This window comes from Chiroxiphia lanceolata, chromosome 1 (genome assembly GCF_009829145.1).
Source record: "Chiroxiphia lanceolata isolate bChiLan1 chromosome 1, bChiLan1.pri, whole genome shotgun sequence".
NCBI lineage: Eukaryota > Metazoa > Chordata > Aves > Passeriformes > Pipridae > Chiroxiphia > Chiroxiphia lanceolata.
Window position 1 is genome coordinate 105,411,150 of NC_045637.1, and position 17,409 is coordinate 105,428,558.

The following is a 17,409-nucleotide window of genomic DNA, read 5'->3' on the forward strand; positions in this document are numbered from 1 at the left end:
CAGATCAGTGGGACCCTTCACACTTGCTTTAACCACTTCTAATGCCTCTCTACAAAAAGGTACCTGATGGATTTAAAGGGGTGAAGAGGAATAAATCAAGATTCCCACTTCAAAGATACACACTGGAATCCTTACAAGCAGCCTTGTAAATTAACTTCTGGAGATCTATGTTCATGGCAGACAAACTTCTTCCTCCTTGCAGGAGTGGTCCTCTTCACTAAGACACCGACTCCTACAACAGGCTTCTGGAGTTGACCTCAAGTGCAAAGAGGTACTCCCAAGTACAGTCCTTCTACCCAGCCTCTCAAGCATGAAGAAATTCTAGAAATAGAGTGAATAAGAGACTTTGCTCTTTTCTCAAGTGTTCTATAAAAACCCAAACTGTCCGCTGATTCCACTTTTGCTGATCACCCTCCTAGTGCCAACTGCTTCACTTTTATGTTACAGGACTGTTGGCAATGAAGTTGTATTTTTACATTACAATCCAAGCACATTGCTGGAATATGCCAATCTGCTCAGTCCTTTTCTGCAACTATGCTGGCAAAGACTATTTTGACAGCATCCTGAAACTAAACTACTACATCAAAGACTGGCTTCCTCACAAAAGCTACATTGTAACAACCTACAATATTTCACTAAATAGCTCAAAATATCATTCACAATAGCCATCATGGATGAAAGGCTGAAATGTCCAGTTGTCTAAGGTTAATATATTCTCAAACAAGCATCATTAATTTGAGCAGTAACAATTACAGCCCTTCTAATTATCAAGGCAGGTCAACATGAACAGAGGTGTCATCTTCAGGCTCGAGTCAAAGGCCCAGTGCTACTTTCACTGCCCCACACCACAGCTCCCCTGGTAGTCATATGTACAGCTTTATCCAAGTTATTGAAAGCTTGCTGCTCTATTTTCAGTAGCTCTGCACAGGTCAGATGTGAGTTCTATCAGATTTTATGATGGGAGGGGGGAAACTAATACAGAGGCTTTTTATTCTTTGGGTTACACCTTCATTTACACTGAACAAAAGGTAACAAGTCTATAAGAGCCTGACACACATCTTCATGCAAGACTTAATAATCATATTTTGTAAGAAAAATTGTTGGGTTTTTAGATTTAGAATGAAAATTAATCTACAAACAAATGGCAGAATTGCCAGCTCAAATCATAGGAAATATCCTTTGATTAAAAAAGACACAGAATACAAATAAGTATCACATAATGAACCTGACTAGACAGAGGGGGAGGATGGAGAACCAGCACGGAGAGGTAAACATAGAGTAAAGCATTAAATATGGTTAGTTTGCTTCCATGCACAAGACAGCAAGCAGAATCCACCTGTATCTTATTTGCCACAACACCAAGAGATAAAAAAATAAAATAACAATTTAAAAAAATAATTCTGGATCATGCATGTTAGAACACGGTCAAGACAATCAGTGATTCAAAGTGCACTATGATATTGATTAGAGAACAGCATAAAAACACCATGAAGTACAGAAAACACATTCTACTATATGTTAAACTAAGCAAAGCAAAAATATGGGAAAACATCCCATTAACTGGAAATAAATTAGACATAGAATAAGTGCCTTTAAATAACAGAATCTCAATTTGTAAACAATACAGGACGTTGAAATTGCTTCAGTTACGATTCAGCCAAAAGAAGTGGAAAAAGTACCAATGAACTCTAAAGACAAATGAAAGCTCAGCTGACAATACTGAAGTAACAGATCTCATAAAACAAAAACACAGATTACATTTACTTATTCTAATACTGCATCAACCACAGCCCTTCTTGTTCTAGTTTCCTGGAGAATAACAAATAACTCAGGTTTAAAAAAAGCTTTCTTAACTGAAATTAATTTGCCAGATAAGCCCTGCTCATCAAAAGCAGATCTATATGGAAATCATATATAATTGGATTAAAAACAACAACAAAACAAACTGACAAAACCCAACAGAATTTCCATCTTTCTTTCATACAACTTAAATACAGCCCCAGGAAGACCTCACAAACAAGGCTTTAAGATGTGAGAGATATGTACCTCCATCAAATAAAAAATACAGTCTATTCAATTTTCCAGCAATGAACATCATTGTTACCTGTTGTATTAAAATGGTAAAAAATAACACCTCACAAGAAGATTCATATTTCCTTTTAAAACAGCATAACTTATGAACACTCAGGTCATTCATCTGAAAACAAACGTGACTTATAAGAACACTCCTCTTCCACTAGTTTGAAGCTGCTATCTGGGGCACAATACAGAAAATGACTTAATGTTCAAGGCACCAAAAAACAAATCATAGAAAATGAAAAACAAAAAATTGCACTGTTGCTTATGTCAACTTATAGCAAGAGAAAGTTGTTCTAGTTAAAGCAATAACATTAATGTGCAACAGTCAGTGGGATATACATCATATATTAAGTCAAATAAGTACAAACAAATTAAAAACTGCCTCTTAAATGTCAAATCCATATTATGAGAAAAAGCACTGAGTGGAAAGGAAACATATGCATAGATAGGTTATAGAAAAAAATATAGCTGAGAGAAAAAAAAACTGTCCTGGATGCATGTTTGTAAAAAATTTTCAGTGATTTTCAAAACTGATATAACAATGAGCTCTTAGCAGCAGTTTTTCAAACCAAGTGAACCGTGCTTTTATGTTTCTGGGTAGTTAAACATCGTCAAAGTAAAATTACAATGTTGCTAACATATGTACTACAGTAGGGGGTAGGGCAAGAAGAGCATATTCATAGTGGACAGAGTTAATTCTCCCAGTGCAATTGATCCATCATCTTCACATTAGGACTACAGACAAAAGCCACTGGCAATTTCCAGTGTCAATTCAAAGGTTGTCCCCAAAACTATACATTTAAGAAACTAAACCTGAGAAACTGGGATAAGAAGTTTCACAGGCAAGGACAGGGAATGTTGGGGGGGCAAAAAATGAGACAGAACTATGAAGTCTTAGAGGGGTGCTGGACATTACCTCCATCCCTGCAAGCAAAAGCAATTTGGAGAATTAAAAGACTTTAGGGAAACAACAACATAAACTCAATCTCTGAGGCAAATTCAGGGTTGTAGATGCTGTCTCAAGCCTACTGTTGGTCTACTTGCATTAGTACCTGTGTGTTAGAAAAACCCTTCCCAAATCACTTTCTTACAAATGTGAACAGTAGAAATTATGAAAGTACTTTGAGCTGTAAAAAACTACAGAGTTTTCACTTTGTTAGACAAGAAAAGAACATTCTACATTTTCCTTAAATTATGTTGAATGGGAATCAGCTAGGATTGCAGAGCAGAGAAGTTAGTCAATGTTAAGATCAATTTGTTAGAGCTAGCCAACTTTTCATATAAAGTTTCAGAATATCCCCTACAATAGCCAAAGTGGCACAAGCTAAATCCCATCTGTCTAAGAATAGTTAAGCCTGTTTTAAGACTGCAAAGTGTTAAACAGTTTTCATTTAATAAATAAAACATGATACTGGATTGTCTCAGTGCAATGGTCTGATTCTGAGAGCCCTCAGGCCTTGTCCTTCTTCTCTGTCCCCATTTCCCCTTCTGAATCCTGCTGCTAGTTGTTTCTATTGTTTTTAAATCTTATTCTTTCCCATTTTTCATCCTTTTGATAAAAAGGGTCCACAGAAACCACCTAACTGCCAAAGATCCCAGTCCTGAAAAGCTTTATACAAAAGAAAGAAACTATGTAGCAGCCAACTCAGTTATTTATGGGCAGATTAGGGTATCTCCAACACAGATACAAAGAAAGCAAGCACAACGCTAAAGCAGTTATACTGTTTCTAGAGACAGCTCATCTCCGAAAGTGCAGAATGACTTCCACACAGAACCTGAACTAAACAGATCTCACCTGGCATCACACTAAAAAAAGAAACCTTGCCATAATTCCCTGCACCTTCTTTGCAGAAGAGGAAACACTGGGAAATGTGGTGAGACATCCCAAGTGATTGGAGCACCAACACTCAAAGACTGACAGACTGTCTCATTCCACACTAGGCAATCATCCTGATTCCACAGCAAACAAGGAGAAGCATGAACCACACATAAACGCAAAAGCTTAACATCTTTGGTCCAAAGCTGCAGTGAACACAGTCAGCCCTCCCAGAGCACAGCACTGCAGAGCTGAAGGGACCCCATGCTGCCTATCCCACACATACAGCTCAGCATTGCTGCACTCTGCTGCCCAGCTCTCATGACATCCACACTTTTCCAATACTTGTCCTATTACATCTACCTAATTCCCTGAGCTATAGAATATACTCTTGCACGATGTACCTAAGTGTATGGGTAGCACTGAACATTAGATAACTATACTAAGGACAAAACCAATGTAATTTCAAACAGACCACCACCAAATACAAGAAAAATATCAAAACTAACCCCTCTTTTTGAACAGTAAGGGGATTGAACTATGCTATTAGGAATGAGACACTGAAGCCACCTAGACACTGCTTTAAGAGAGAAAAAAAAATTACAAGAAAATAGAAACAAAGACATAGATATTTTTTTCTATTCCTACTCATACTTGCATATCTGGAAATGAAAAACAAAAAATGGCAGTCCCCTAAAGCATATACATTTGTGTTTTAAATAAAGCCAGCTGAGCTTTTCATAATTCTGCACAAGATTCACATTCCTTATAGTAAGTTTTTATGAAAATTCATGTCTATAAGCTTAAATTAGCCAACATTTACTTTCAGCAGACAAACTCTGTTCAACACACCCAGGATTCACAACAAAAGACAAAGAAGTGTAGAACAATTTCAGCTCAAATTGCTCCTGCTTTGCCTATGGAACATAGAAATAGCCTTATTTAAAGACAATGTCCTATTTTTCTTTGATCGTTTTGGCAATATCCATCAGTGACAGACAAGTACACAGATAATTCTCTAAATTAGGCAGTCTATTCAAACAGTCATACGGCTGTCAAAAACTATATTTAAGCTCCTCTGGCTACTGTGCCAAATTTCAGGAAAAAAATCAATTAATGAAAATTTTCAACTGAAAAGCATGGGAGAACAAATGAGGGGGTCTTGCCCTTTTGAAAGAACGCTACTAGTTTGCAATTGTGCTTAATACTACACAATATTGTAAGCTGTAAAAATACTACATTATCTTCCCTCCACTTAGGATTCCTGTTTGGAGATATTTATGAATTAAAACATATTTTGTACAGTATAACTTATCAGTTCTTTTTTTGTGAATTAATCTACACTCATAAGGTCATTCACATATTTTAAATATATGCATAACCTGCTACAATACTGCGCTTCAGAGCACTCTTAACCAACAGTTTCAATGTGGGGGATGGAGGGGAATATAAAACCCAAGAGGAACTGCACATGCAATCCGATGCAAACAGAACAATAAAATAAGTAGTCATGCTTTTTGCTGCCTACAGTAAGAAAGGAATACAACCATCCACATAGAGTATGGGCAGGTAGTGGGAAGTACTACTTCTACCTTCCATAAAGCAAAATGCTTTCACATTTGCTTCTCAGAACCCCAGAGCTCGAAAAAAATGTATTTACTGCAACACCCTGTTCAATGAACTGTATCACACTGCTCCTTGATCTCTTCTACCTCACCCTTAGCATGCCCACAGCCCTGTCAACAGTGACTGACTTTCACTAACTGGGAAGCCCAAAACATGCATCTGAGCTGGCTCCATGAACTCTCATTTCAAATACTATAAACTTAATTAGATTAAATGCTACTTAATGAAGGTGTTCACCAAAGTAACTTCCTTCGCAGCAATGGCACCTGACAATCATCCCACCCTTCCCAATTCTTTATTCACACCCCAGTACTGTCCAAAAACTGGATTAAACTGACCAAGGATAAATAAAAACTCACTTTTTGTCACTTTTTCTGAAACACAGATGAGTTTGATGACCCCCATCCACAGCTGTGGCTTCCTGTGCAGAGTTATAAAGCAGGAAGAATTTGATAGAAAAACAGGCCAACCCCAGAGAAAAACTACTGCAGGCAATGAGACCACAAACAGGCATTGGTTTTATACATCAGTTTGCTCTGGAGTGGTAGACATGCTCTTGAGCTACAATCTGTTATCAGATCCAGACAGCATACAGGTCTTTCAGCCTGAGCTTATGCAATCTTACTAATGGACAAATCATTATATAATAAACCCTATCTGAAGTCAACACGCAACTTCTTCAAGCATCTACAAAACTTACAGAAAAAAAAACAAGCCAAAGCAAACAAACAAAATCAAAAACCAAAACCAAAGAAAACCAATCACACCCCACCACACCCTTCTATGTTTTTTCACAAATTAAAAAAATTTTTGCTTGGGCAGCAGAATTTAGGACAACTTTCAACTCAAAAACCAGAATTTTAGCAACAAAAGGAATTAACAAGATTTTTTTCATAAGCCTGTAAAAAAATTCAATACTTGCTGGAAAACAAAACAAACCAAACAAACAAACAAAGCAAAACAAAAAAAAAGGTATTTTAAGTATCAAAACCCAATGCATCAAGTTCAGATACAAAGTTGTTAACTTTTGCTAACTACCTCAAAAAATCTTCTTTGTTACAGGATTTTACACAGCACGATAAAATGAAATGATTGTTCAACTGAAGCTAATTACTTTTCATACATGTTAAACTAAACTTTACTGCATACACTCTTGGAAATTTCCTTTTATGATTTTACTTCATGCACCCTAAATGCAAAACAAGACAGTACTCTCTATGAACCTATCCTAAACCTTTCCAGAGTAAGCAGTTTCCAGGAGAGTCTTATTACAACTACCAAGTATCTGAAAATAAACTATCAGTAGAACACATACATATTGTTAGACTTCAAAAAAAGTAACTTGAAAGTTAATTATAACTTAGTGCTGTAATTTGCCAGATCTGTCTCCTTCATTTGTATCAAACTTGTGTTAACAGTACAGAGAGATTCCTGGGGAAAAAATATGGTCAAGAAACAATACTATTCTCTATGGTTAAGTAAGAAAAATTGTTCACTGTTGTGAATTCAGAGCTGCTAACTTTTTCCACATTAAGTTATGTAGGTGTGGGGGAACCTCTAAGGGCTTTTTACCTATGCTATTAGCAGAGACACACAAAAATATGCCTAAAACTTCTGTAGTTGCTACTCTGCTTTCAGGATTTTCTAAAGTAAAACAAAACATGGTTTTCTTTTAAACTTATCTATGCAAAATACCACATTCTCATTTCCATGGGAAGAAAAATATTCCCAAGGCCAGTGTCAGCTTGGGCATTTCAGATATCAAACCAGACCAACTAACAAAAATCTCTATCTCCGAAATACAACATAGGAAATATTAGCATTGTTTATCAATAATATTTCACTATAAAAACAACTATAGTACATTAAATGTTTTACAGAAATAGCCACAGAAAAATAGATGGAAGTAAACTGGGGTGTGTTTTTTACTATTTTATATTATAAAAATGTGGTATTTTAACTTAGTAGTGCAGTTCAACCTATTTTAAAACAAGAAATACATAAAAATACTTATATATGTTTAAAAATTTACCTCATGTTGATATTCCATAAGCTGAAGTACTGTATCATTAAAGGCTTACAATTCTGTAATCAAACTAGGTCAGGAAAAAAAAATCTGTCCGAACAGCCCAGAAAATGAATATACTTGGTTTTTAAACACAATTTTTCAACAAAATCAGCTCCACATGCTGGTTTGTTCAGCAGCCACAAATTTGTTCAAGCCATGAATTCTTGAATTCACTCAAGGGACAGGGGTTTAACCTCTACTGAGCTCTGTTTGGCAGTATCTAAAAGAAAAGGATAGGTTCATGAACTGACCTAAGCAGGTAACTCCAAACAGCTCATCTGTGCTTCCTTGCTCTGACAGGCTTCAGGGGTTGTGGATGATGTAGGTTAACAAAACACTCATGATCAACTCTAACAAGATTACATGTTCTGCAAGAATGTTCTTGATTAGTCAAGAGATGGAAACTGTTATACAAGCTATTGTCAAAGAGAAAACTATTAACTTTAACAAATTTAATGTAAGGATGAGAACCACCAACAGCCTCAGATGCACCAATGCTAACCCCAAACTGAGGAACAATGACTGTGTGAAATCAAATGCCCAAATTTCAGAAGATTTCCTCTTCCTCCTCTTCAAGTAAGCAGAAAACTCCTGGCTTGCAAGTAGAATTAAAAGCCTGTTTTGCAGTAAAAAACACATATAGCCAAGATATTTTCCTGTCAGCCCTAAAACCAAACAGACTGATAGTAGCTATAGTAGGCTTTCCAGGTAATATGGCAGCACCAAAGGCAGAAGGTCTGCAGTTATAAATAGGCATGCTATGAGTAGTCTCATCACAATTAAGCTCCTATTATTGTGACAGCTAGTTACTTGCAATTACTATTTGCAACACTAAAATACATTTCAGTTAGTACCATCCCTTTTAAAAGCAGCATAGTCACTACAATATTGGGGGTTGCTTATGTACCAACAACCCAAAGATTTTGCCTCCACTTGAACAGCTGTCAAATCCAAGGCCAGTGTGCTTTCTCCTCCCTGTAATTAATGGTTATTAGTGTGTTAGCAGTTACCTAACAGAACTTAGCTTTGAAGAACATTTCAACTTAAACTAAGCAGCACATTCACTTACCTATTTGCTCTTGGAAGCTGATAAATACATCCCAGTGTACTTCTCAACTAGAACTAGGAAAGGAAGTGGGATCTTAAAATGGCATTTATTTCCTCTCTTCATTGTCTGTCTACACTACTTTAGCATCTCAGACAGATTTTACATGGCAAATATGATAAATTTAATTGAGTTGATCAGTTACATCAAATCATATCTTTTCTGCACTCAAATGAAGCAGAGTTTTCCAACTGGACCAAAATCGTTCATGCTTTAGGTGTAAACACCTAAAATGGCAAGGAAGAAGAGGAACAATGAAACCAGAGTAATGGGAAAGCATCAAAACCTCTCCCCTTCGATGTTAGCAAACCATCACGGTGTATCATCCACTTGCCTTAGACTAGAACACTTATCTTCCATACCATATAAAACACACTGTTATCACCGTGTCATTTTTTTGTTCTTTACAAGACTTTGAACAATCAAAGCAGTTAACGTGTTAACTACTTCTGCAGAGTAGCTTTCAAGAAGCTGTTTCCTGCTATCTCTTGATCAACTAAAGATTGCTCTGAAAAGATGTAGTGAGTGGCAAACAATAGCAGCAACCATTTGTAACTTGTCTACTGTAGTTGCCAGCCAAGACAAATGAAAAGCTAAGGTAGTATAGGTTGGTGTAATTCAGTTCTGCCTCACACATCCCACTACAGCCATTCACAACAACTGGGTATATTCAAATCAATCATCAACAAGTACTAGCACAAATCTAAGGCTTCAGGCACGTTCTATTTATTCTTATCAATATTCTTTTAGAATACCTCAGGTAGGCTCCCAAACTCCTGAACACACTCTTAAGAACATATCTGTTTCTGGGCCTTATCAAATTTGGACGAGTCACTCCAAGCATTTCTACCGCTACATAAAAGAATTAATTCCCTAAATAGCATGCTTTGTTCCACAAATGAAGAGCTAAACCCGGACAATCACAGAATTTGAGCACTGATCTAGCCCTTCTACTGAGACACACTAATCTATGCTAAAAGGAACGTACAAGAGGCAACAGACAAGACTCAGCAAGGGATTTCATTTCCATATAGGAAGAAAACTGTTCACAGTGAGTGTGATCTATCCAGTATAGGCATGTATTAAGCAGAGAGGTGTTAGAATCTTGCTTCTTTTAAACGTTTTAAAAGTGGTCTGGAAAATACAGTTTCAGTGCTGGCCTTACCCAAGTGGGAGACTGGATCAGATGATTTCTAGATGAATCCGCCAACCAAAACTATTTTGCAAGTCAATACAACTCTCAGCTGGGCCCACTATCCCAAAACCAAGGACCACAGTATTTTTAAAGCTCATGCTATGGAGTTTGCTGGCCTTTTAAATTCCAGTTTAATATTTCAAAAGATGAAAACAATCACCACTGCATCCTAACACTCAGGATTTCAATCAGCCACAGGCACATTGTAAAAAACAACACTACTAATAAAGGAACAATAATTTGTGAATTAAAATGATTAAGAGCTTAATCAGACTGAACTCTTCAGTTCGGTGTGCAATCACTGACTGTTATAATCAGTAGAAACATTCATTAAGTTAGTCTCCTTTAACAACTCCATCAACTAGGTAGTTCACTCACTCCTTCCCACTACTGTTCCACGTGTTTATTCATTTCAAAGACACCTTGTCTGGTTAACAGTACAGTTAGAACCTTCAGTTCTATGTCTTAGAAACTGTAATTAAAAAAGACAGATCGGAAAGCTCTTCACTAATTAAGAAAGTAGTCTAACTAGAGTGCTTTAACTTAACATTATGTTTAAAATAAATTAAAAAACCTAAATTAAAGGGCTGGTTTTTTTCAAATGAGGTGTCTTCTTATCCTAATGGGGTTCTGCTACTCTTATAGCCCAACCTTCATGCCTTTGAAGTGTCACTCTTTTCAAACCTTTCACTTTCTGTCATTTAACTGACTACAGCCTTACCTTGTACTTGGTATACTTGAGACTAGGAGCCTGATCTCTACCCTGGAACATTAAATGGTTGGTTGTCTTTTGGGTTTGGGGTTTTTTTCCACTTTCTTTTTTTTTGCATTTCTAAACATATTCTAGAAGAAATCATTAAGCATGTCAAGTGGTACACATGTTCACAATATGCACCTACTCTATGACTTTCCTCCCTGAAACTTCAAAGATGTGCCTTCTCAATTATTTTTTCCCAAACATAATGTTTTTTGGACCTTGTTACTAGCCCAGCAGCTCCTTAAGTTAATAGCTCCCAACTGATACTTCAAAATACTCAAGATTACTGAGATGCTCTTCTGTATCTTCTGAGTAAGAATTTCAGCTTATTTCAAAACAGATTTAAGAGAAAAAAAGAAATCCCCATTTTGTGGCAAGCTCACACCTGGTCATCACATGCTACCTTGATCTAACAAACAAAATGACTACACACACCCTTTTCTCTTACACTGAGTATGAATAGCTAACAGTGAACTAAGAGTAAGTGGTTCATGACCTACTTAATCCAATGAAACTACTTATTTGTAGTAGTACTACTATGAAACCAACTTATTAACTGCAACAACTATATTTTTATTTGCAGTATTATTTGCCAAACTAAAACTAGTTACCACTCGAGTAGTTATTAAATTATTATAACACAGGCAATACCTTGGATCTGAGCTAAGCAATGTAACAGAACTCCCTTAATGGCTGATTTTTAGCTTTCCTATGATAACGAGCATAGGAAGGATAACGTGCATCCTTCTGCATCCCCTACAGTAACTTCTGATGCAAATGGCAAACATTAACCAAATGTGACATGGCTTATAGGTCACTAAGTTACATGTATTTTCTGCAACAGTTTCATGAAGGACTACAAGTGCTCTGGCATTACGAAAAGCTTCAGTGTGAGTACATATTTTATAAAAAACAAAAATAATTAAAAATCAGGGAAGTCATTAAAAAGAAAAAAATTACCAGGGAGAAACACCATTTAAGGCTGCAGACACTGATGTGTCAACAGACAGCAGTCCCTACCCAAGCAATGCCATTGCAGCTAACCACAATTTGGCAAACTCATTGTCACTGTTCTCTGCTCCAGTATGTAACATAATAACATATGGGTCTTTAAAGGAGCTACAATCCTGCATTGTATGCCTCAATGTTGCTAGGAAATGCTCCTATCTTAGATATTAGGAATTCTAACCCTTGGTCTAGATTTGTTAGGAGTCCCTGTTTCCCCTCCCCATATTTAATCCTGACTTTGGCTTGAGTTGATCACAACATGCACTTTCTTTCATCCATTATTGTTTCCAGTCTGGTTTTTACAGATAAATTAATCTTTTCAAACACAGTTTCTCATTACTGCCCATATATACCAGACAAAAACTGCATGGAAGACCAGATGGCTCTGACTTTCAAGCCTCACCCCTACTTTATGCTGGCATTGCTACAAAAAGAAGCACTTTTACTTGCCACTTGTCCCTGCACCTGTGCTATCATTTCCCTCCTGAGAGCATGAGAATTTCTGCAGCCAGACACTGACAGAAGCAAGGAAGTCCTCTGGCTGAAAGTATCTTGATGCTTTTGACTGAAGAAAAGTGAGCATCCAGCCACTCCGGCCCCACCTAAGGACACAGTGAACTATGGCCTCAGGCATTCAATTTTCAGCTCCTTGTGACAGCACTAAATGCCCACGTCCACAGATCAATTTCTGGATGTGCTCAGTTCATACCACTTATTATTTGAAATGCTCACCTCACATAGTAAGTCAGAGCAGTTCAGTTACTGACACACAAGACAGGAAGCAAACATGTCAGCTCTTGGGCTCACAGAATTCACATTTTCTTCAACCGTGTTCTCCGTTTGATGTTTTTAAATATAAATATTAGTTTGTCTCCCATGGTATTTTATGTCTTGCCTTCTCCCCTAGTAGTTCATTCACATAGGAAGTTTAACGCTATGTGGCTTTAACATTCTTCTCAGGAGTTTCTACCACTATTAAATACTGACCAGGCAGATATTAGAAACTCCCAAGGACAAGGAGGAAAGAAAGGGAAGAATGAGGAGTCAAGCAGCTCCTGGATATTAAAGAGAAAAAAAATGTTGCTTCACTCCCTCCTGGAAAAAGATGAGAAATCTTAATTTATTTTCTTGCTGGTTTTAAATGAGAATCTTTTATTTTTCTGGGTTAGAAAACTATAAAAGCAAGGCAACTGCCAGTATTCAATATCCATTACCCTATCTGCCAGCATATTAAAAACTTTGCAACTCAGAGTTTACAGGTAACTCTTAGTCTTCCAGAAGTACCTCAAACAATACAGTCAAAATTGTATGTGTTTCTTAATATCTAAAATCATTTTAATCAACCTGCTTCAGGAAATTTAAATAACAAAAAAAATTGGTCCTAACAAAACCCCCCAATCATTTTAAAAGTTTTTGGCACTAACTATAAGTTGATTAAACATGAAGTACCTGAGCAAGATCCAACAACAGAACTGTTCCAGAAATCAAGCTTATTTCTGATTTTCTATGAGACATAAAAAAGGAAGTCATCAGTTTGATGACTTCTTTTCTCTTAATTGTACACTGCCTTTGGATTTATTTTCACATTATCTCATTTCGTGGGAGTCCTTCATTTAGAACATTTACGTTTCAAGAAATAGTGGTATGGGTGCTTCTCAGTTTCATTCTCTTCAGTAGAAAAAAATTAAAGAGTTATGTCTGTTAATAAGAAAATAAGATTTCAATACAAATAATTAGATTTCCAATATATTTCCTTAAACAAATACAACAGTAGAACAGAAAAAGTAACATAGTATCATTTGTTTTCAGACAGTCTTTAAAACAAAAAGATAAATCCCTACTGGAGTGTTCCGCTAGTCTGTATATGCAAGCCTGCAACTTGCAAAGCTACTCTTCCCTTCAAAAAAAAAAAAAATCTGTCTCTGTATCCCTACTTCAGGATTTAGAGAAACAAAAACAGACATGAAATCATTACTGAATACCATGTAAGGAGTAAGAGCGACCCATTTCACAGAAAAAAAGTTACTAAATTCCCTATATTACCACTTTCTTCCAGCACACTTCAACATTTGATACTTTTAGAAAAATACTGGTTTGGAAATAAAAATAAGAAGTTCAAGTACTCGTCCACTTGGGTGGGGGAGGGGGAATAGAGAACAGGGAGATCACAACCAAGTATTTTGTTATAAAGACTAAACCAAAACTGGCACTAACCGAAAGCGACTGTCATCTCACTTCAGTTTGGGCAATATCAGCAGATCGACTTGCAGCAGGTAATGCAACTACTTACTTTTCACTTGGATATCTGCATGTATAAATATTTTTAACTATATTTGCATGCATGAGTAAGACTATTTGGCTCAAAAAACAAATAAAACATTTTAAAACTCTAAACAGCAGAACAGCAACAAGAAGTTTCAAGCCCAATTTTTACTGTACCTTTTACAAGTCACCATTAATACCATCCCACATTTCTCACATCAGAGTAAGTATGGTTGTCTAGAGAAAGTAAAGTTTTATGCATAAAACTTGAACTTCATCTTTGAATTATTCAAATGCGTACCTCCAAATTTCTCTCTTCACACCCATTCACAGATACCCAGAGGAGCTAGATGACTCCCACGCAAATTCCAATCAACCTCTGTTGCCTAACACCTCCATCTCTCAAAAATTTAGCTTTTTGATATCCTGGATAAATCTGGCAGAAAAAGTAACACTTGCTGGGAACACTTAAGACATGTCTCCACAGGCAAAATAATTTAGGATGTGAATTTGAAGTGCACTGACTATTCCTCCTGAACTTGTTTTGTGGACACACCTTTTATACTCTAAAAACTAAAATAGCCACAGGTTCTTCAGTTCAAACCATGCATGTAAAAGCAACACACACTCCATACAGGAAAAACCTTGACACACAACAATTCAGCAGTTAAATATTTATTCCATACTCTTTCCCTGTATAGGCAAATAGCCTAAACTTTGAAATTCAGACATTACCCTTCCACGTATGCAGAATTTACTGCAGAACAGTCTGGCAAACTTTGAAGCTGAACTGGTATTTGCCAGTTGCCTGAAAAACTCCAAAATGAGCTTCAAATGATGAAAGCAACCATAAGAGTTATTTACAAAACTCTCATTTTAAAGTTCACAGAATAACTGGGTCTAATGTACGGTATCCCTATTTTTTAAGGTATATGGGGATTAATCCACCAGTACATTAGATGTTGCTTATAAAGGGAAAAAAAACAGATACTACTTTTCCAGAAGTGGAGAAAACTAAGGAGAAATAGTTTATCTTAGAAAATAAACAGACAAAAAAGCCAAAACAACAACAAAAAAAACCAACAACAAACAAACTCAAAATACTACCACCTTCCAGTGAAAAAGAAAACATCTCCCTTAGGCTGGGGAAGAGAACTGCAAATAGTTAGGTCTTGGGATTGATTACGTCTCCCAGTCTCACAACCACATACTGAACACCAGGAATGGTTAAACTGCTTTAAGAATGAAACAACATATGTCAATCTCTTCTCCCAATAATTAGTGGATTTAACTTGCACTAAACACATTAGCAATAAATGTGTTGAAACACGGTACAAATAGTGGACATACAACAGGAAAAAGTTATCACAGAGGACAAAATTTATGATGTCCTGATTATGAACTGTATCAATGACAAAGAGATGATAATAACAACTTTAATCCATTTGCCACGGTACAGTTTCACAGGTAAATTAAGGATCTATAACACATATCTCCACAATTTCTGACTGAAGCAGCAAAATGAGTTCCAGTTCTGGAATTTTTTATCTTATTAGTAAGAAACGAAATCAGACAACTACACACCAAAAGTATGAAGCTTGCCAGATCCACTCACACCAAGAAACATGGAAAGGAAACCAGCTCACATTAAAAAAAATTAAAATTATATATGAGCTGTAAGGTTTGAGTTTCCTTCCTTTCAAATACTTTGTTCCTTTAAATTATATCTGATGGCTTTGGGATTTAAACTGAACATACAGGCTGTGAAAAGAGAATGCATGGCAGGAAAAACTGAACTAACCACGTAAAAAGCAGAATGGAAAAGAGCCAGATACAATAAAAAACTGACAAGGGAAATAGGCCTGGTTCTAGATTAAAAGACAATTTAAAAGTATAAAGAAATCATACCCTCCTGTAAAGATTTATTTTTACTTCCTAGCTCAGAAAGCCTAGGATGTGGAATTGCAATTTGTACTACTTTGCTTGCGTAATTACATACACAACGTTATTTAAGCAGGCACCATATGCACATAGAAAAAAAGAAAACTAATAGCAAATTCTGGAGTATTCTGTAATTGTGTACCAAGGAAATCTTTATTTGCACACAGTAAGGCGTCAGTTTTACCTCATTTTTTAATGAGATCATATATATCCCAATTAGAAGCTTTGGAAGTACATCACATTTTCAAGCAAATGACAACACTGCTGATCCACTCACATCATTACACTGTTATTTTTATCCACAGCATTCAGATCACGCGCAGTATCTATCTAAATTTCCAAATGGCCTTCTCACCTTAAAAGTACTACTGATTTTACCACTAGATAGGAAGTACAGTATGCATTTTAAATCATTCCAAGACAACAGTAGGTTTTCACAAACAGAGCAGAGGCACAATAAATGAAAAATCCTATAAAACAGACTTCAGCCAGGTAGCCAAAAGATTCCTAAAATAAGAGTGTGACCCACATTAATTTGGGGGTGGGTGTTGTTTGTTTACAATTTTTTCTGAACAGAGAAGAAACATTAACAGACATCCTCTTCTCTCTCAGTATTTTTTAAATTACAATCAATTTACAAGCCTGTGGCTAAATAATTTGTTAAATATTTAAGAATTCCTTTCTTTTTTTTAATATTTTTAAAAGAAGATTAATTCGTCAATATTAAATGCAAATTATACTTTTCACTCTTCTCCTTAAAGAGTTCCCTCTACCCAAGTTTACAAGTGTTACTTTATCTTTTTAATTCAGAATACATATTCTGACAATTACACTGGATGTAGTTTTATCACTTTCACTGAGGTTCCAGACCTCAGGTCCACAGTCTGACCCATCTTAGTGGAAATTTAGGTGTACAATTAGAAAATACCGATAATTAAGCTGCCTACTATTATCAGTTACAGAAAGCAGAATGTTTCAGAAAACTTTATTGTTTCTTGCTTGGAGGTCCACAGAACCTACTCCTTCCTTCAACAAATTTCATTCTTAGTTTCGCCTCATCCATAATCAGACATACCCAGCATCATTCCAAAGTCTTTAAGTGATCTCCATGAGAACAGATACAATACCTACTTAATAATTCTGTATATTGTTTTCCTTTTAATCTTTAGCTCAACGAAACTCTTGCACACATATTTAGAGCTAAAAAGAAAATCCAAGCACTCTACTAACTTGTAATCAATGTTTTCATCATTCCCCTGTGAAACATCCCTTCTCTGTTTTGCGTACATTTTATATAAGATTTTACTGATTTGGATACACTTCATACAAGATTTTAGTTTGCCTCAGCCTTCCTCCTCGCATACATAACTCCTTATCTGAAATTATTACTTAAATTGTGTCAGTGCTTGAGCAACTCGTCCATTTAAAGATTGACTTATCCACTCTAGAACAGTTGTACACTTCATATACTGAGATGTTAAATGTATAGATACATTTATAGATAGATACATTTACAGATGCTGTCTTAAATCAGACACCATTCCAACAAGCC

At 36.1% G+C, this 17,409-nt stretch overlaps 1 protein-coding gene across 6 annotated transcripts in view; it reads right to left on the reverse strand.

The window, feature by feature from the left end:
* The window catches only part of EZH2 (enhancer of zeste 2 polycomb repressive complex 2 subunit), a 51,397-nt gene that overhangs the window by 29,582 nt on the left and 4,406 nt on the right, over nt 1-17,409 (reverse strand). The window contains exon 1 of one of the 6 annotated variants that reach the window (XM_032697010.1): nt 5,881-6,259. The exons of 2 other annotated variants lie outside the window; for them this stretch is intronic. In XM_032697010.1, the coding sequence (XP_032552901.1) occupies nt 5,881-6,035 (155 nt within the window). In that variant the 5' untranslated portion in view covers nt 6,036-6,259. Of the gene's footprint in view, nt 1-123; nt 505-5,880; nt 6,260-17,409 lie in introns of those variants that run through there. 3 more of the 6 variants (XM_032697000.1, XM_032696991.1, XM_032697036.1) reach the window with 3 other exon arrangements.